This window comes from Rhipicephalus sanguineus, unplaced genomic scaffold (assembly GCF_013339695.2).
Source record: "Rhipicephalus sanguineus isolate Rsan-2018 unplaced genomic scaffold, BIME_Rsan_1.4 Seq9241, whole genome shotgun sequence".
Classification (NCBI taxonomy): domain Eukaryota; kingdom Metazoa; phylum Arthropoda; class Arachnida; order Ixodida; family Ixodidae; genus Rhipicephalus; species Rhipicephalus sanguineus.
The window spans coordinates 30,506-51,897 of record NW_023616299.1 but is presented as its reverse complement, the minus strand read 5'-3'; the positions used below and the strand labels follow the sequence as shown (position 1 = coordinate 51,897).

General features: G+C 52.7%; 1 protein-coding gene across 1 annotated transcript in view; it reads right to left on the bottom strand.

Annotated features, from left to right (window-relative positions):
• Positions 1-14,748: 14,748 nt before the first annotated feature.
• The window catches only part of LOC119378682 (uncharacterized), a gene marked incomplete at its 5' end in the record, with an annotated part of 31,205 nt that continues 24,561 nt past the window's right edge, over positions 14,749-21,392 (bottom strand). The window contains one exon of the mRNA XM_037647728.2: positions 14,749-15,252. Coding sequence (XP_037503656.2) covers positions 14,977-15,252 — 276 coding nt within the window. The remainder of the gene's footprint in view (positions 15,253-21,392) is intronic.

The window sequence follows — 21,392 nt, the reverse complement described above, 5'->3', positions numbered from 1 at the left end:
TTTCTAGCTATGTTTGCTTTCAAATATTTAAGCCTGTTAAGGTATGAGGCCAAGTGTTGGAAAAGTTTTTTTTAAAAAGGATAAGCCCAGAGATTATTAGTGTACATTATAAAGCACACCTTTTTAGGCACATGTGAGCATTATAAAGCAAGTCCTATTTTTTGTTAATTTTTCATAAATAAAATGTTCATTAAATGTGAGCCTTACGTGAACACTCCTAACTCAAATCCCACTCAATAAAAACACCTAATTTTCATAGGGACATAAAGCAGCTTCGGCCAGTGCAATGAACCAAAACAAATGAGATCAGAAGAATATCAAGACCTGTGATTAAATAACCAGAAAATTATGCACTAACACGAGGGGCACCTTTGTATAACACGCATCATATTAAATCTTGGGACACAATTTGGCTTATGAGGTTCATTGCACACCCACTAATGTGAGAAGGAGTGTGCCAAGTTTTAGTGAAAAATCTTCATTAGCAAGACCGTTATGATTGTTTGCGTGTGGGTTGACAAATACCAACACATAAGTTCTGAGAAAATCAACAAAAAAGAAATGAAAGGTGCAGCACTTACACAAGGTGATCAGTAGTGCTAAAATCCTCGGTATTTGTATCTAGGTCCATCCTGGACCTTACTCTTTGTGCCATTTCTTCAGCAACAAATCGTCATTTTTTTCTAGCTTTCTTTGCAGTACCAGTGCCATGACACGATGCTTCGCGATGTGGTTCCGATCATGTGTGAGGCAAGCTTTGCACGTCATACAAAGTAAATTTGATGACTGACGGCTCACATTCATGTCCTTGAGCATAAAAAACACATGTAGGACGTTGCATGTCCACCTGGTGAGAAGTTTATGGCTTTTATGCTTCAAAATAATAAGTTGACAATGCTATTAAAGCATTACAACATGTTTGCACTTGATATGATTGTTAAATAACCAACAAAATGCTACATATCAAGCTAATCTCATCATCCACACAAAACTGGCATTTTCAGTTTCAGTTTCGTAGATGATGGGTAGTCTAACATTTTTGCTTGTACAGTTAAACCTGGTTATAATGAATTTGAAAAATTCCTGAAAAGAGTCGTTATAAACAGGTTTTCGTTATATCCAGTTTCAGCAGAATAATTCAAAAGAAACACACAAATTAAACACAAGAGAACTGAAGGCAGAGCTCACCCAAAACATTTATTAGCGCAAAAAACTCTCTATTGCTTGTTTGTGAGGGATGGCAATACTGAATATTTGTAGGACATCAATACAATGCTGTTCCGTCATCGTCTAGCCATGGCCTCAAAGACAGGCTCCGGCAAATGCGGTGCGCTCCGTGAACCCGTGCAAGACGGCAGAGCGTGTGACAACAGTGACGACTTGACCTCCGAAGATCCGTCGTTGTCACCGTGCTCCGCGGACAGTTTTCACCAGCGCCTGATCTGACATCTCCTCGGTAGTGACGACACAGTTGTTGGCATTAAAAAAAATCGCAAAAAGCTGCACGTCGTCAGGGGCTGCTCCACGCGCGTGCAGTGAAACCGCGCATGCACAGCGTCGAAAACGAAGAGCGAGCTCCATGCGTGAGCCAACGGCGATTAACTTGCATAAAGATGAAATCAAATGCCTTAACAGTTATCTTCCACGTAGACCCTGTGGGGATCCGAGGCGTGCCCGAAGCCACTGCGCGGGCATTTCGCCGTGCGAATCCTTTCCCTCTCCCGTTCTCCCGCGACTGCAAGTGGCGCCATCTTGCGCTACGCGCCGGCTCTCGTGGTGGCGCTGCACGCGATCTTGGAAGCCGCGAAATTCGGCGGGACAGACGCGCGTGCAGGCCAGAACGAACTCTCTCTCTCCTCGGACGCCGCTGGGTAAGCACGTATTTCTTTCTGGCCCGACGTCCCCTTTGGGAATCGCCGGGCTGTAGCCTGCCTGGGTGCCTCGACACCCTTGCAGGCGTGTTTACCTCAGTGTTAGCTCCGGTTCGTACGTGAAGCCAAGAGCGGTGCCTAGTGCTCGCGCGCGGTCGTACCACGCCGAGCCGCACTTGCCGGAGGCCCACACGTACGGAGATTGCCCTAGCCCTCGCGACCAGGCCCAGTGGTCATCGCGAGAGTGCGCAGCATAGCCGCGAGGGACCTTTTCCCGAGCGGCGTGTCAAAGCTCGCCATTGCGAGCTACGACGTGCTTCGCGGAAACCCTTGGTGTATCGTCCGCGTCGAGAAGCCCTTTTGCTTCCCCGTGCCCCGGGAGCGGACGTGTACAGTGTGTGTTGGGGTGCCGCAGAAGGCAAATAAAGTGTTTGTGTGTGTATGTTAGCTCGAACACTGTGTTTATGCCACGCGGCGCTCAATGCCTTTGCGAGCTGAGCGCGTGCGGAGCGGTGCGCTAAACGTAAGCAGGCGACGGTAGACGCGGCCCTGTGGCTCGCTAAGCCTGAACCCGCGGTAGTCTTCGGCTCCGGTGAGCATCGAGGCCACCACACTGGCGCCCAACGCGGTATCAAAGGCTCATTAAGCCTTTGATTAGACTTAGCTGAGTCAGCACGCCTTTGCGAATCAGGCTCGCCGTGTTACCCGCGTTATGTCTGCTAGGCGTGATTTTTGTCTGCTGTCGTTTTTAACAGATACCGCTTTGCTCGAGAACAGGGCCAGTGCCCCCTTCGGGCAGAATCCAGCACCCACCCCTGTCACAACCCCCAGTGGAGATGACGCGAGGCGCTATGTACCAGCTCCCAGTGGAGATGTAGCGTGTTGTGGGAACGGGGCCATTGCCCAACCCGAACAGTGCACACGGGTAAAGTGGACCGCTACTTGCTCCCTTTGGAATGCCGGCAGTTCCATGTCACATCGCTCCCAATCGGCTCCCAACGGAGCTTACGGAGCGCAGGTCGGAAACGCAGCCTCAGCCGTCACCGACTTTTGCCCGCTGGCTGCTATGCAAGCAAGCAGCCAAGCTCACTTCGAGCACGCGTCTGTACCGCTAGCCGCAAGCGGCTTAGCCATTTCACGAGAGGCTGCCCCAAGCGGCGGCTGTGAACAACGACAGGTGCTCCCCAAGAGTGGCGCGACGCCGGCCGGTATCCCTTTTGAAGCCGCGCCCCTTATCGAGCTCGGAGACAGTTCCCCATCGCTCGACCGCGCCGCTAACGCACCGACAGCTTCCTTTGAAGCGGGTGCACAGACGCTGCTGCAAAATGCCGCTCAAATGATCCAAGCGCTCTCGGGAGCTGTACAAACGCTTTCGGCCGTTCCGAAACGCGCTCACCCCGCTGTTATGTTGCCTGTGCCAACTTACAGCGGATACGGTGATCTGCACAGTGCCCGAGATTACCTTGACTCTCTGTCACGTTATCAGAGAGCATTGGGTTTGGATGATCAGGAGGTGCTCGGGCGCGTCGTCCCAGCTGCACGGAATGACACGGCGGCTAGGTGGTATGGCTTTCAGGCCACCGAGCAGCAATCCTCTATGAGTTCCGCGCGGCCTTCCTGCGCGAATTCTTACCCGCTGACTACGAGAGTAGGATGCGGCGCGAGCTCGAGCTCCGCACGCAAGCTCCTGATGAGTCGCTTCAGGAGTACGTACGCGCGATGGAAGACCTTTTCTCTATCGCTGAGCCCAGAGCTTCGAACGAGGAACGCGTCGAACGGGTGATTAGGCAGGCACATCCGACCTTTTCGGCGTACCTGCGCGGCAGCCGCTTCCGAGATTTAGAGGAATTGGCCGCCGAGGCGAAGCGCATTCAAGGCGACATTCTCGCCGCGCGCGCCTATCGCCCGCCACCGCCAGCCAGCGTGGCCCTTGAACCGTGCTGCGCGTGGGGAGGGGCCCGTGCCCTTTCCCCAACGGCAACAGCCCGCCGGAGCTGCCTTTGCGGCTCCCGCTAGAAGCGGGCACAGTTGGGAGCTGAGCGATCGCGCTCTAGATCCCTACGCGTACGCGAGGCGCGCAGCCTGTGCTGCACCGCAACTCAACACGCGCGAACAGGGACGCAATCCGTCCCAACGCATCGGTGAGGGTGACACTCGTCAGAACAGATCCTTTGATCAACAGGCGAACCGACCCCTGCCGCTAGAGGCTGCTCCTCCTCGGGAGAGGGGCCGCGACGGCGCATCTTCCCTTTCCCGGGACGGAATGCGCTGCTTCCGCTGCCGCGAGCGAGGGCACATAGCGAGGGAGTGTCCCGTATCTAGGCCTCCTGTGAGGCAGGGAAACGGGGGCGCGGGTCGTTCGTGAAGGCACGAGCGGCCGAACCCTTGCTTCTCCCCTCCGCGTACCAGGCAAGCAGTCTTGCTGGTGCACACGCGCCGTTTATTTCGGTCATTATTGCCGGCCGCGAATTTTCGGCGTTGCTGGACACGGGCGCGAGCGCTTCGTTGTTTGGCGAACAGGTGTTGTCCCACTTGCGGAAGCACTCGGTGCGCTTGCGGGACAGCCGAACGACATTCACCCTCGTGAAAGGCGTGGCCCAGTCGGCTGGCGCCGCAAGGTTGACTGTCACATGGGGAGATCGAAGGAGACGCACGCGTTTCGTTCATCTTCCAGGGCTCAGTGTTCCTGTGATTCTCGGTCGGGACTTTCTCCTAAAAACCGGTATCGTGGTGGACATTGCGAATGGAGGCTATCGCGACGGACCTTTTTCCCAGCTGAAGCCGTTCATCAGCCCACCGGCGTATACTGTTGCCTGTGCAGCAGAGGCGTCGGAACCGTGTCGCGTGCAAAGTTCGGGGGCAGGCCCCTGCGCTATGCGCTCGTCGGCTCAAAATCCCCATCGGGATCGAGCGGCACGACACGCAGAGGCTCCGCATCCTTTGACCGCCTGTGCGACTCATTTGGATGATACACAGAAGGCTCGTTTGTCGGCACTGTTACGCGAATACGATGAGCTCTTCACCGATCAGCCTGGCTGTACTGAGTTGGTGAGCCACGCGATCGAAACTGGCGACGCGCTTCCTTTGAAGTGTAACCCCAGGCCCGTCAGCCTGGCCAAGAGGCAGGTTATTGACGGCTTGCTGGACGATATGCTTTCAGCTGGCATTGTTCGCCGTTCGTCCAGCGCCTGGGCGTCTCCAATTGTGTTGGTGCCTAAGAAAGATGGCAGTCATCGCCTGTGCGTAGACTACCGCCGTCTGAACGGAGTGACTCGTAAGGATGCCTATCCGCTCCCCACGATTAGCTCCATCGTAGGAAACCTCGGCACTGCGCGGTACTTCACCACGTTAGATGCCTCCAAAGGTTACCTACAGGTCCGGATGGATGAGCGTGACCGGTGAAAGACCGCGTTCACCTCCCACAGAGGGTTGTTTGAGTTCACTCGTATGCCCTTTGGTCTTTGTAATGCTCCTGCGACTTTTCAGAGACTCATGGACCGCGTCCTCGGGGAAGCAAAGTGGTCATACTGCATGTGCTACCTCAACGACATCGTGATTTATTCACAAACCTTCGAAGAGCACTTGGCCCATGTTGCCGATGTGCTGGGGCGGGTGAGGGCTGCCGGGATGACGTTAAATCCCGCGAAAGCCCATTAGCGCAGACTCGAGTTCAGTTACTTGGGTTTACGCTGGGCGAAGGCTCCATTGAAGCCAGACCGGGAGAAACTTCGAGCAATCCCCGATTTCCCGTGCCCAAGGACGTACGCGGCCTGCGCCGCTTTCTTTGGAATGGCCAACTTTTACCGGTCGTTCATTCCGTCCTGTGCCCGAGTGCAGACGCCCTTGACCAAGCTCTTGGGTAAGTCTGCGGTGTGGCGATGGGGACCTGAGCAGCAAGAGGCGTTTTGCCATCTGTCTAGCGCCATTGCGGAAGACAGCGCAGCTCAAGCTCCCCGACCTGACCAGACCGTTTGTTGTCCAGACTGACGCGAGTGATCTGGGATTAGGAGCAGTTCTCCTACAGGAATACGATGGCGTGTTTGCAGCCGCTGGCCTTTGCCAGCTGCTCGCTGATACCCGCGGAGAAGAATTATTCCGTGACTGAGAGGGAGTGTCTCGCCACCGTGTTTGCACTGCGTAAGTTTGATGTCTACCTGGATGGGACGAAGTTTGTGGTGCAAACAGATCACAGCGCGCTAAGCTGGCTGATGCGGCTCCGTGAGCCTGCGGGCAGGCTGGCGCGCTGGCTCTCCTAATACAGCATTATGACTTTTCAGTGCAGTATCGGAAGGGGAGCACTAACGTGGTAGCTGACGCGCTATCTTGTGCCCCAGTGTCTACCGGCAGCCTGGATTCTGGTGCGACAACCGCTAGCGGTGCCTTTGCGCAAGCAAGCGACGAGGGCGAAACGGCGGCCGAGCCGCCGCGCGGAGAGAAGGGTGAGTGCGCCGACGAGCAAACCGTTTCCGCGAGCCAGGCAAGCAGTGCGCCGTGAAGCGGGCGAGAGGGTGAGCTACTCGAAAGCGAACCCATGACGCCGACGCAAGCGGCAGCGATGGCTGCATTCCTGAGTAGGAACGATACCAGCAGTGATGCTACTGGCTTAGGCCACTTTGGAGCAGCTTTTGGAGCAGGCAAAATTGCGTTTTGGAGCAGCAAAACTAGCTTTTGGAGCAGGTGCTCTGCCTTCAACAATTCATTCTGAGCCGAAGAATTCTTTAAAAAGTCTTTAAAAAAGTAATAAACATCGACCACAGCAGCATCGACATCCGAGCCAACAGCACTCAAGCCGCGGGCAAATGAGTTGTGCACTTTGTGCAAGCAGCACTCTCCTACATCTATGATGTCAGGGTATGCTTCCTGCATCTTTTTTCTGAAGCTTTTCATTGCATTAGGGCCATCCGTAGAAAGAAAATTACATTTTTTCTGTGGCAGGTCCATCACTGCTCTCCGCACTTTCACTAGCCAAAATTTCCGAAGTCGCAGAGCCCAGCCGGAAAGACTGTAGGTGTTCCACAACTCGCGTGCATTTTGTTGGAGAAATGCCTAAACTACATCAAGTTGTTGGCACTCTGTTCAAGAATAGGGGTCTCGTCAATGCTAAGAGAAAAACCCACATCCGGCTTGTTCAGCTCGTCAAGCACAAGTTTCTTGAAATACGGCCCGAGGCCATCACTAACTATGTAGGATGCCTTGAACCTCTTACAAATAAACTGCTTCGCTGTTTTCGGAATCTCCAATAACTTGGGAAACAAGGCAGTTGCTGTGTCGGCCAACGAGTATGGGATGTCTTGAGAGTCATGCCAAGCACAAAAGAGTTTCTGCGTTTGTCACCGGTCAACACCGAAAAACCGTTCCATGGACTGCCGAATTCCAAAGTCGGCTGGATCGTTTTTCGGCCGCTGCAGCTCACCTGAAGCGTCTCAATGACGACTGGTAGCATCGATGTGCCGTTTCATGGCTGCATGTCGCTTCACTGCTGCTACGCCATGTTGCCTACAGTTGATGCTTTGATCAGCTTTGATTACAAAAACAAAAACAAAACGCAGTTCCTTCGACCGCTTGACAACACCATATTGATAGCATAACCTCATTACAACGGACCTTCATAGTGAAGAGGATTTTGGTCTGTTGTAAAGGGAGTATGTAAAATCCAAGTACTGTTACAACAGACTTTCATGTAAACACTGAATGGGTCTGTTATAACCAAAGAGAATTACGAGTCACAAACATGGTCTTATTTTTAACGGGGGACCAAAAAAAATTCGATTTTGGAAAATCGCATTTTCAGTTTCTGTAGCCCTTTTCTATCTGATTCCAAATATCTTCATGAAAACTACGTAGAAGTGCTATAAAAAAATTTGTTTTGCGTCTGCCGACTTGGCGAAAATTGCGGTATACCGCAGTATTACTGGCGGTATTACCGCAGTAGACTTGGTGAAAATTGCGGTATTACTGCTTCTGCGGTATATTACCGCAGAAGCACTGCTTGTGCGTCGCGAGGTCGTGGCTGTCGAAAATTGCGCTACTTAGTGACGCGTTCGCACTCGTTCTGTGTTTACGGGTCGACGATAATTTGGAACGCTTTAGTGGGCAGCTGCAAGCGAAGCTCAATCATCAGATTACGATAGCGCGCCGCACTCGTCGCGAACATCGCAGACGTACGACTAATAGCGTTGACTCGTTGGACCCGCTGTTCGAGGTTCTTTTATCAGCACTTCGAAGCTTATGACGAAGACCACCGCGGGACAACACCTTGTACTCGCAATCGAGCATGACGTACTTTGAAACATCGGGCACCGCGGCCACGCACATCGCAATTGAGCTTTTCTACTAAATGTCGTGGTAGGCCTAACTCCTTTCACGGTGCCGTGTAACGAGCCAAATCCGAACTTTGTGGGCAAGAACATCGGCGCTAGCGGACATGCGAAGCGAAGAAGCCGTAATGTCCTTGTCTCAAGCAACGAATCGCATTGCCCGCTGCTCCTCAGAAACGCGGATGGGGCATTTTGCGCATCGGCAGCGGACACCCCGGCCAGAGCGCCGCGCAGCGGACGCCCCCCGCGAGAGAACGCGGTGGCAGCGGCTCGCAATTTTCGCGTCGTGTCAGCCAGTGTCAGCGTCCCAAACGCAGCACCAAGCACGCTGCGCGCCGTTTTTTTTTTTTTTTTTTTTTTACGCTACAGCTAGGCATAGCTGATCATTGACAGACCGGGGATCGGCGGCCTTCGTTCTTAAACTCGGTACGTCGATATCCGCGGTGCGCTGCTCCCGTCCCGAAAGTATGCTAAGCGATGTTTGAAGTCGGAAGTTAATGACCGTGGTAGAAAAAGTCCGCTCTAAAGGAGTCCTGACCATCTTGCTGGCGTGAAATTTTAGTCAATTATATCCGAATGTCGTTGTCCAGAATCCGTTGTAAACGAAGCTCTATCAATGGAACTAATACGGAGGTCGGCATAACGCCGCAAATTGGTATGTAATATCCGAATGTCTGTTGTAAACAGATCCGTTGTAATGAGGTTATACTACTTTGTCTCCATTTTCATCACTACATGGAGAACGTCCACGTACAGCACGATGTCGCTCTCAATCGGGGAAACTCATGTAGTTAGTTTTCATTTCTGAAAGTCAGAGTACACCCTTTGGCGCAGGCTGGCGCAGAATCGCCAATTTGAGGAAATGTAGCAGGTTGTAGCAGCCAGGGCACTTTGGCGCAGTCTGGCGCAATTGGCGCAGCGGTAGCATCACTGTACCAGGCTCCCTTTGGGAGAATGGAATCGCTTTCAGCAGACAAAGCTACTGAAGGCCCAGCAAGATGATCCGTTTTGTCACGAAGTGAGCGACGGTCTCAGGGAGACGGATAGCGCCGTGACGCTGCTGGTAGTGCGGCGGCGCAGGGGGACGGGAACCGGCGTGTGTCGCTGGGTCCCCCGCGGATACATACAGTTTGCCGACCGTTTATTCGGACTCGGCGGGAACCGCTGAAAGTCCGAATAACGGGAGTCCGAAAAAAAAAGGATTCACCAGAAAAAAAGCACTTTATTGGCCCAGCGGCCGGAAAAAAAACTGTTAGTGCGCGTCTGTACACATGTACGCTTACGCGCGACCAAGTCGGCCTGTATTTCAGCCAATGTTTGGCCACCCTGCAGGTCAGCAATAGCACTGCAACAGCCTACGCTAAATCCGCATTTGATGGCTATGGTGTGGGAGGTGCGTCACCACGGCAGTCACTGTCCACATGCGCTGGTCGAGTAGCTGACGGATGATCTCATCGCCCAACTCGGCGAAAAAACTCCCAAGCAACTTCCACCTGGTGAATAATCGCCGCTTTTTTTCGCCATCGTCAGGGCCTTGTAGTTGTCGCGTTTCTTTAGTTCCGACGGCGCACATAGGGAACGGGCAGCGTCGGAGCAATTTCAGCAGATCAGGGCCTCGCACGAGCAGGACACAAAGCTCGGGATGCAGATCAGGCCTAGCCACAGAAACATGAGAAACGCAAACCCTCACACGCGAAACCAAACGGTGTTGGTCTAGTGATGATGTTGCAGCGCTTCTGTAATCTGTTGTACTCTCTTCGTCCGAATTAGGATCCGCGTCGTACTCGTACGCGCTGTCATTCGCCTCAAACGCCGCACAGAGCCGATTCCAAGCTTGGCTTGGCTTGGCCTGCTGTTTGGCCGTGGTAGCCGTTCAATGGATACGTGACTGGCTAAAGCCTAAAGGCAACCGTTACGTGTAGCCAACAAACATAGCCTTCGAGTCTGTAACTTCTGCGGGATTTTTGACACTGGCCGATCTCCAGTTATAGCCAGTGCAACATTTCAGTGTGGCAACCTAGTAAAAATTTTGTAACCATTGCTGACGGCTTGTATGGCGTTCAACGTCGCACTCTATCAGCCAGCGGAGTCCGAAAAATCGAACGGCGGGCTGTGGGGCGTCCGAATTTTCGGGTCGTGAGTTTACATTACTTCAATGGGACGAGTGGCGGTGCCGCGAAGGTGTCCGAATAAACGAGCATGTCCGAAATAAACGAGCATGTCCGAATTTTCGGCGTCCGAATAAACGGTCGGCGACTGTACTTGCTGGACCATGACGGGCTCCTGCTGAAATACATAGCCACCGATGAGGAGTCTGTGGACCCGTTTAAGGTGGTTATGCAAAAGTCTGAGAGCCGCACTGTTGCGATCCTCTCACGACGAACCCATGGCCGGTCACCTGAGTGGCTCCAAAGTTTTTGCAAAACTGAGCAAGACTGTGACCTGGCTGGCATGAAGCGTGACATTTCCGCTATTGCCGTTCCTGCCATGTCTGTCAAGCGGTGAAATCAAGGGGTGGCAAGCCGCCCGGCCTGATGAAACCGATTGTCAGTGAGCGTCCGTGGCAAGTAGCCACCTGCGATCTAAGGGGCCGTTCCCCAGAAGCAAGCAGGGGTTCATACATCTGATGGTAGTCGTGGATCATTTTTCGAAGTGGGTGGAATTTTCCGCTTCGGAGGGTGACAGCGCGAGCGGTGCTTGAGAGGCTGCAGGAAGTGTTTGTCGGTTCGGCTTTCCGGAAAGACTGATTACTGACAACGCGTCGTATTTCACCGCTCGGGTGTTTGGTGATACGTGCCGTTCCCTAGGAATTAATCACTGCACCACTTCGCCCTACCATCCCCAGTCCAATTTGACGGAGCGAACCAATCGTACGCTCAAACCGATGTGGCGGCCTTTGCTGAAAGTCAAAAAGACTGGGCAGACCATTTGAGTGAGCTCGCGTTCGCAATCCGAACCTCCGAGAGTCGCTCTACTGGTTCTCTCCTGCTTTCCTCAACTTCGGAAGGGAGTTGGCAAATCCGGTGACCAGTGTCATGCAATGCCAGCTTGGAGACGAGGAAACACCAGCAGACTGTTCTGCTTACGCATCAAAGCTTCGGGACAGGCTGTGTCGAGCTCTCTGTAGAGCAAGGCAGAGTTTGGCATCGGCCAGGGCTGCGCAGAAGGCCAGTATGACCGGAAACATCGCCATCTTTCATTTAAGGTAGGTGATCTTGTCCTGAAGCGCAACCACGCTCTTAGCGACGCGAGCAAGGGGTTCTCAGCCTCGCTCGCTCCTAAGTAGCTTGGTCCGTACCGAGTAGAGAAAGCTTGGACTCCGCTCGCGTACTTGCTGAAAGATCCCCTTTCGGGAAAACTCAGCCGTGCCCACATCGCAGACCTGAAAGCCTTTGCGTCGAGGTCTGACAAGCTCCCGCCAGCGCCCAGTGGCACTGCGCGCAAGCAACGGCACACCCGGACGGCCGACCGCATTCGGACCACGCACCGGTATAATCTGAGGAAGCGGTCACCTTAGTGATTTCGCGCCGGACGGCGGACTTATTCCGCAACCGAAGGCCCTCACCTTACTGTCTAACCTCAGTAGGCTAACTTCTTTACAGCCAGTGCTCGCAAAGAAGTCGGCCCCGCCAGTTTGCTGTTATTTTTGTTTGTTTGAGTGTTCATGTTTATACTTGAGGTGTTTCTCGTATTTTTTGTTCGCATATGGAGTGTCATTGTTTTTGTTTACTTTTTCGCCGTGTTTTTTCTTTTGCCTGCGGAAGGGGTCGTGCATACTGGTGCTGCGGGGGGGAGAGGTACGAAGGACGCTACGGCCTTCCATCGCGTGGCGCGTTGGGAGAAGCCCGTCTTCGGAGCTGTGTGGTGCGTGTGTGTGTTACGTGCGTGGTGGATCTGTGCGTGCCCTGGAAGTGTGCGGCGTGGTGACGACACCATAGGAAACCACCTTCACCCTATCGCCGTGGACCCTGGAGGTGTTCGGGGGACCCGCTGACGTCAGACAGACAGCCCGGCTGTGTCCTGCTCTCGGCCGTCGCCGAGAGCCTTGCTGCCGTTTGCCTCACGGCTGCTGCGCGAGGCTAGCGGACATGGCAGCTGCGCCCGGCTCTCTGCGACGCGGGGCGCCTTCCAGGCTGCAACCAATTTGGTTGGCGTCAGGATGACGGCAGAAGAGCCGGCTGTCCCAGCGAGGTCTTCTGGTATCCAGCCGAAAATTCGGGACCTCCGAACCATCACCAAAGCGGCGTTCGTCGGACTCGCGGGTCTGTCGTCGACTAGATCGACGAGCCGAAGGTGAGCCCGTTCCGGGCATGCGGACATCAAAACAGGCCTCTTGCCTCGCACTCTGGCTAACAACATTACGCACCGCCTCCCCACCGCGCCGTGGACGCTCTCCCGGTGAGCATCACGAACACTCGCCTTAATTTCTTTTACCCCCTTCCGTAGCACCATATTGTATAGTATAGTGTATCTCAAGTGTATTGTGTTATTATTTTTTTTCTTTTTTATTTGTAGATATAATTAGCAGCAGTTGTGGGCCTGGGCTGAGGTTAGCTGTTGCTCATTGCATAACGCCTTTGCATGCATGGGCGCGACGACCGGCTGCCTTTGCCGACCGGTATAGGGTGATTTAAGGAGAGGAGGATGTGGGGATCCGAGGCGTGCCCGAAGCCACTGCGCGGGCATTTCGAATCCTTCCCTCTCCCATTCTCCCGTTCTCCCGCGACGGCAAGTGGCGCTATCTTGCGCTACGCGCCGACACTCGTGGTGGCGCTGCCCGCGGTCTTGGAGCCGCGAAATTCGGCGACTGACGCGCGGGCAGGCCGGACGAAACTCTCTCTCTCGGACGCCGCTGGGTAAGCACGTATTTCTTTCGGTCCAACGTCCCCTTTGGGAATCACTGGACTGTAGGCTGCCTGGGTGCCTCGGCATCCTTGCAGGCGTGTTTACTTCAGTGTTAGCTCCGGTTCGTACGTGAAGCCAAAGAGCGGTGCCTAGTGCTCGTGCGCGGTCGTACCACGCCGAGCCGCACTTGCCAGAGGCCCATACGTACGGAGATTGCCCTAACTCTCGTGACCAGGCCCAGTGGTCATCGCGAGAGTGCGCAGCATAGCCGCGAGGGACCTTTTTTCCCGAGCGGCGTGTCAAAGCTCGCCATTGCGAGCTGCGACGTGCTTCGCGGAACCCTTTGTGTATTCCGTCCGCCTGCGGGGGCCCTTTGCTCCCCGCATCCGGGAGCGGACGTGGTGTTTCGTTGGGGTGCCGCCGAAGGGAAATAAAGTGTTTGTGTGTGTATGTTTGATCGAACACTGAGTTTATGCCGCGCGACGCTCAACGCCTTTGCTAGCTGAGCGCGCGCGGAGCGGTGCGCTAAACATACAGCAGGCGACGGTAGACGCGGCCCTGTGGCTCGCTAAGCCTGAACCCGCGGTAGTCTTCGGCTCCGGTGAGCAGGCTACCACAACCCCCACGCGTGCTGGATTGATAGGTTCGCCTATTGCATGGGCATGCGCAGATAAGTTTTTGTGCCTTCTTCTATTCCACCATTGTGTGTTTCTTCAGTTGTTAGTCGGCGTTTGTGGTGTCCTGACTTCTTTTGTGTCCGTGTTTGCACGCCCCATCTTTTTAGAATGAGCGAGCTCCATATGCGGCACCACCCACACATGCAGCGCGAACTCGAAGTGTAACGACACGAGGCAAGGATTTTTAGTGGTGTCACCTGGTGTCACGTCAATGAAGTGCAGTTCAGAGACTACTGCAACAACCGAACAGTGGTGCTGCCAACGCAAAAGCAATTTTCTTTCTCTCTCTCTCTTTTTTTTTAAGAAAGTCACACACGCGCCCGCGGCGGCCTCGCGTACACCCGCATGCACAAACGAGCACTCGCTCTCGCCCTGCAGTTGCCAGGACTTCAAGCATGCCATGCGCGCTACCGCCGCTTCGTGCTTTCGTTGGCGGGGCAACCGCAGATTATGCATGTGGCTCCTGGCCAAAATGACAAAATTCGGGGCAAAATCCCTCGGTTGTCGGCAGCGAAAATTCATTATATCAAGGGCGTCTCCCACTGCCACTTTGTTACATTGAGGCCGCAAATACACGTGCTTCTATGGAGTAATGGCGGGGAATAGAAAAACTTCGTAATATCGAGGAATTCGTTTTATGGAGGTTCGTTATAGGCAGGTTTAACAGTACCTTTTGAAAGAAACTGCGTAGACAGAAGCTACATGCGGCAAAATGATGGGCGATAAATTGTGCATTTAACATGACCAAAAACCAAAAAATGACATTTTGAAAAAAAATTCGCTTTTTCCACTTGGCCTCATATCTTAAAAGCATGCTCGCATGCATATGTCGTAGAAAACTGCAACAAAAACTTTACAACCATCTCGTGGAGGAGAAACGCAAGTCAGCTCCGCATAATGTAAAAATGTTCTGCTGTGAAGCATACCAAAAATCAGAAGGGGACGCTGTCACGGGACATTAATGTGCCTTCAAAAAACGTGCCTTTATTTATTATTTTTTTCTGACATTGGTTTTGCGGACCCTAAAGATGACCTCGTGGGCCCAACCCCCATTTGAAAACTACTGTTCTAGAGCTAACGCGAGCACTAGCGACAATGCTGCAAGGTTCAATAAGGCATGTATAAAAGCTGATGAATTTCACAGACGAGCAGATTACCGATGGCTGACGACTGTGATCACCGCTATCAGTGTACATCGTGTATTTCTTGTACTTTGACTTTTCATTTCCTGAGCCCAAGTTTGCCCGATAAAGTGTTTCGTCTTTGTCACAACCATGTAACAATACTGATGTTTCTGACTATCCTGAGCATATTTATACCACCTAAACCTCCTCCTTTTTTGTTTCTGGGCTCCTGACGGTCCTTGTGCCAATAAAGTGACCAATGAGCCTGTGCCCAAGCAAATAAGATGTTGCGCACCAGCAAGGGTGATGACGGCAGGCTAGGGGGAGAGGGTGGCCGATGCAATCGTTGCTGAGCCCAGGCAGCTTCCAGTCGCTGCTGATGCACTATGGCCTCGTGCCTAGCCCTGAACTCTTCCTCCTGCAAGGGAACAAGCCACACAAACGCTGCTGGAAAAAGTGAGGCATTGTTGCACCGATCGAGGTGGCAAAAATTATTTCAAAAATCGCAAAAAAAACTGCTTAAAAAAAAAACACACACACACACATATATATGTATATATATATATAGCTCCGCAACGACACAACCGGGCGCCGCAATCTTCGGCTCATCGAAAAGAGCATTTCTCACTCTTCAAATTACCCACCTAAGCTAGCTCCTCCATTCACAAACAAGTGTATAAAAAGCAAATGTTTGAAGATCGTTTTGAGGCATCTGATAGGCCGTGTCCACATTGTTTCTCCAGCCAGCCTTACCATTGGTCCGATGCTCACTCCGGTATAGCGTTGTCTCCTGCTTGTGCGTCGCGAGGTCACGGCTGTCGAAAGTTGCACTACTTAGTGATGCTTTAGTACTCGTCCTGTGTTCACAGGTGGACGATCGTTCAGAATATAATTACACTTCGATTTGGCAGCTGCATGCGGAAGCTCAGTCGTCAGACTTCAATAGCGTGATGTGCTAGCTGAGAACGTCGCAGGCTCGTGTCTGAGAATGATTCATGTGTTGACTTGTTGGAATCGCGGTTGGAGATCCGGCTCACTTCAAACCTCGTGCTGAAGACCATTGCCAGATGACTCTTTGTACTCGTGCCTGAACATGACGTACTTTGAAACAGCGGGCACCGCAGCAATGCACATAGCGACTGAGCTTACTGCTTGGAGTTGTGGCTAGGCCTAACTGCACTCACGGCATCGATGTACAGGATGAATCTGAACTTTGTGGACAACGACATCAAGCTAGCGGATATGCAAAAGCGAACAAGCCGCAATGTGCTTCACCGCAAGCAACGACTCACGACGCCCGTTGGCTCCTTGGAACCACGAATGGGCATTTTACGCATCAGCAGCGGATCCCACGGCCAGGTGGCGCAGCGACTGCTCGGCAGAGGAGCAGCTAGCAATATTGCGCACCGGTGCCCCAAAATGTGAGACAAAGCACATTGTGCGCCAATTTTTTGTCACTGCAGCTGCAGCGCAGAACTGGAAATAACAGTCTTTTCTTACTCCTGTTCATCCTGTACTGCACATCCCCCGAGATCAGTTATAATGTGGCTCATAGAAGCGAGTTACTGAGCGCACTTTTCAATGGAGGTGTGGAGGTTAAAGAGACAGTGGGGCGAAGGCGTAAAGTAGGAGGAGAGGACGTAGACTGAACTAACGAGGAGCAGAGAGAGGAAAAAAAGGAAAAAAAAACTGCTGCATCATGGTCACGCTGTGTGAGGAAGGGTTGCCTGGGCGCTGGTGAAGCCAATGCTTCGGGCGCTTGGGCATTCTGGGTGCGCACTCCGCACCGAACGTGCGCCCGCTTCTGTGTCAAGTGCACAGTACCTATGTTTGGCTTTTCGGTTTTTGTCTGGAAAATAGTTATGCCTTCGCAGAGAGCAGCTATCATGCGTGTGACCTCAATTCCACCATCAGTGTAGGTGGTGTTCCGCAAATACAAAGGCTTTGCTATGCGCGCTTTCGCCTTTGTCACCAGCAGGCAGACTTGTAAGCTTGGAAGGCTTATGCAGGATAGTTGGCGTGGCTGTTCTCCCGACCACAAACCCAAAATAGGTTTCACGCATGCTGCCCTTGGTTCAGCTCGTGAGTGCAATTTCATTTGCGCCCAATCTCATTTTGTCTAAGGCAAGCTTCCCAGGGTGGCATGCCAAGTCGAACCTGCAGCAAGGCCTAACGGGCACTAAATGCCTCATCGGTAGGGGTAGCAAATGTACAGTTTCGGGCTTAGACAACAAAATGCTTTGCAGTGGTTACATTCTGAGAGGGATGGCTCGCATCGTCCATGAAAATGATGGCTTGCATCTGCAACACTCTGTTGTGTCATGCGACCTCTGGTGTCATGTTAACAGACCACCTTGTGCTGTGTTTTCTGGTAGTGCCGCAAGATGGAGCCAGGTCTCCGCTGGTGTTCTCTTTTTTGAATTCTTGAGCCAACCCGGCGTGGCCACGCAAGTCATGTGACCCGTGTCACGCCGACCAATCATCTCTTCCCCCTTCATTTAAAATGTCGTGCAATAAACCTTGGAGAACAAACTCCAGCCTCGCCCGAATGCACCGCGTCCGTGTCGCCTCTCTGCGCGCGCTCCCATCGCTGGGCCTCTCCGTCGGCCGTATACGGGCTACGCTGCGCTCCGCCTATCCTGTCTATTTGCACGTCAACAGCTCAGGATCACGTGGCCCCAAGTTGCAACGTTACATATGACATTGCTTAAAGCGATCGGCCTGAACTGGCGACTCTGAGGTCACGTGATAAAAAAAAGGGAAGGCGCGTTTTGTTGCCATCATGGTTCGCGTGCACGAGTTCTCAAGTTCTCTTAATTCTTATGATCGTCATCCACGCTTCCACGCTGCGTGCCTTGGCGGATTAAAGAGCCCGGCGAAGGAGGCCCGCGTAATCGAAGTCACTCCACTGTTCCGCTCATGGACTTAATTGTCATGTGTCGTTGCGTAGGTATGAGAATTAACGAGTGCTGTCGAGGGGAGTGCCAAGTGTGTTGTGTCACAGGTTGTGTGTAGGGAGCCTACATGAACGGCCGGTCATGTAGGCTCCCTAGATGTGTGGCGCTATGAACGCCAGAGCACGCAATAGCGTGCCGCAAGGAACAGGTATGATTGCCGGCATTTGCTGCTACCACTGTTAGTGCCATATGCTTTACATCGAAGGAATCTACTGAAGCCTACAGGTGTACAGCCCCAAGTCCTCCCGATGGCCATTCGGTTGAGCCTCGCAGCGTTACAGAGATAGCCGCTTCTCATTTTCTGAAGAAGTAACCAGTGAACAGTCGACTGTTAAGTTTCATCTGCAACCTACAGAGGTCAAGTGGAAATTATAAGGGATCGTTTTTTTTCGTTAGACACAATATTAATGAGAACTGATCGGTGGATAGATTGTGGGCTGAGAACTATTAATGAGGTCAAGAAACTTGTCTAGAACGCAGGAATGGCACATTCCAGCACTCTCTGGCAGTGGCGTAAATCCAGAAAAATCACAAGGGGGACACACGTCCCTCCATGGAAGCCATTCTGACTTTTTTGGAAATATAGGTTTTATTCTTAATTATGTAAAAATTAAAGCCATGCCTTGAAATAAAATAAATAAAGCGAGCACAGGCATCGGTGCCGGGCCAGGGAGCTTAATCTAACAGCAATGAGCAGCCACTAGTAGAAACGAACGTTGGCGAAGTGAAGCTTCAAAGTTCCGAGGCAGAGAGACCGGCGTTGAGGAAAACTTAACAGACGTTTATTTACATCATAGAATAATTCATAAATGGGCTCTGGCATACTTCTAGTAAATATGCCATTTGGATTAAACAATCAAGTGCAAATGCTAGCACATTAAGGTATAGCTTTTGTTTAACTTCAGCTCCATTCACCATCGTGTCTACCTTTTAGGGAATAGCCTAGTGCTGTAATGAACTGTGCTGTATAGCCTAGTGCGCTGTATTTAACTGTCAAGTACCATATTTACCCGCATAATTTGCGCCCTCGCATAATTTGCGCACCCCTAATATTTAGCCAGCTTTGCTAAAAAAAATATTTACTCGCACATTTTGCGCTCCCCGCCCCGCTCGAGCCAGCTCGTCGACGCGCGCGCACAGGGAAACTTTGAACGGCCGCGCCCCCGCGGCCCTCACCGAGCAGGCGAGCGCAGTCATACACAAGACAGGCTGCGAGTGCGAAGTCCCTTCTTCCGATTACAGTCGAACCTCGATATATCGAACGGCACGGCGATCGCGAAATAGTTCGATATATCCAGAATTCGATATAAAAAATCACGTAAAAAAATGCGTCAAGAACTTGTGGAAAACAACCAACGAACCAATCGTGGTGCAGTAAATACTCACTTGAAGATTCAAACAAAGTATTTATTGTGTTGGCTTAAAATACTGAAAAAGAGTAGCCTGCTTTTTGTTGGCAATGGCGTGTTTGACGACTGCGTCCTCAACATAGTCCAGGCGATCCACAAGTGAAAGGCCGGTGCCTTCAATCGCGCTGCAGTGGCGGCGTGCAAGGGCCAAAGCGGCTACGACCTCAGCTGATGTCGGGAGCGGGGCACCATCAGCGCTTGCGGGATCCACCTCGGCAGCGTCTTCATTCGGCTGCTCAGCGGTAGCTTCGGCGACGATCTCTACATCCGTTAGCTCCGCCGTTGTACCAGTGCTGTCGTCACCTCCAACGAAGTCTTCGATGCACATGCTTTGCGGCTCCGCACCAACAAAGCTCTCCAGCTTGCTCCACGTTTCGGCGAGCTCGCTTTCTTCATCTGCGCATGCCAACCCAGCTTCCTCGGATTCTTCCACTGATGCTTCGTCAGTGCGTCCACCGAAGCCCGCATGCCGAAAGCAGTTGGCTATCGTCGACTGCTTGACGTTTTCCCACGACGCCTTGAGCATTTGGATGGCGCCCAAAAGATCGATCTTCGGATCTTGGCCCATCTGGAGTCTTACAAGCAAAATGTCGATCAGCCGACGCTTGTAGATAGACTTAAATGTGCGGATAATGCCCTGGTCCAACGGTTGGAGCTTCGAAGTGGTGTTGGGCGGCAGAAATACCACTTCGATGTTGCTCAGCTGGGCATCGGTGTGGTGTGCCGTGCAGTTATCGACGATAAGGCATACCTTCCGTCCCTGACGCACCAGGTCCGAATCCCACGCCTTCAGCCACTTGAGGAAAATATCCCTCGTCATCCACGACTTCTTATTCCAGGCATAAGTCACCGGAATATTGGGGCAGTTCCGCATGCACCTCGGGGTTTTAAATTTGCCAATTACAAGTGGCCGCAGCTTCGTGCTCCCATCCATATTGGCAGCCAATAGGACCGTCACACGGGCCTTGCCTTGCTTGCCCCCGTGGCACTTGTCCCCGCGAGTGTCCAGCGTTTGCCGCGGAAGCATTTGCCAGAACAGGCCCGTCTCGTCAGCATTAAAGATTTGGCTCGGCTCATACTTGGCGAGAACTTTGGGCCACTCATGATCAAGCCACTTCTGAATTTCTTCATCATTGGCGTCCTCACTCTCTCCCGACACAGTCTTCCCGACAATGTTGAAACGAGTCTTAAAACGTTGTAGCCAACCGCTACTCGCACTGAAATTCTCGACACCGAGAATGAATGCAAAGTTCTTTGCCTTCTGTTGCAACATCGGCCCCGATACAGGAATATTTCGGGCCCTTGCGTCCATGAACCACTTGTGGAGAGACTTCTCAACATCTTCAAAAGCAGCTTTGCGTACACGCCGCGCGCCCGAGTGCTGACTCTTCTCGGCCTTGGCCTTTATGTCGGCTTTGTTTTTGAGCAGAGTACTCAATGTGCTCCTTGGTATGCCTAACCCGTCCGCGACGCTCGACTTCTTCTCACCATTCTCAACGCGCTGGATTGCTTCCAGTTTTGCTGCAAAAGTCAGGGTCGTCCGTTTCTTCACGTCTGCAGCCATCGCTATACACACCACAACGCGCGGCAGGCCTAACACACGAGCACAACAACGACCGATGCGACGGATGCCTGGCGATACTATCAAGGAGGAGCTGGTGCAACAAGTGCAGTGCGTCGTTGCTGCAAGGCTGCGGCGTGCGTATGCCGCTACGTTCAAGTGGCGCACTCGGCGCCATCGATGTGTGCAGCAGTCGTAAACGCCCACCGCGCTACCGCTATTTTCGAGAGTTGCGGGAAAGCTCGCCGCCTGTCAACGGAGCGCGGCAGGAAAGCTTGCCGCCTGTCAACGGAGCGCGGGCGGTTTGGGGTGGCCGAGTTCGATATATCCATTATACGTCAAACTTCGTTCGAAATAAAAAATTAAAAATGCATGCGATTTCCATCGTGATATAGGAACCGTTCGATATAGGCAATAATTCGATATGTCCGTGTTCGATATATCGAGGTTTGACTGTACTTCGTTCTATTCTCCGGAAACCGCCGAGAGCGTACCAACCGCACCCGAACACCCAAACCTGTTCACGGGTTGTCGGAACTGTTCGAGCGTTCTCCCGCCGTGAGAATGCCTGCACGCGACACGGCACGGACTACTTTCTGCATCGGAGGCGTGCGAGGGCCAGTCGCGCCAA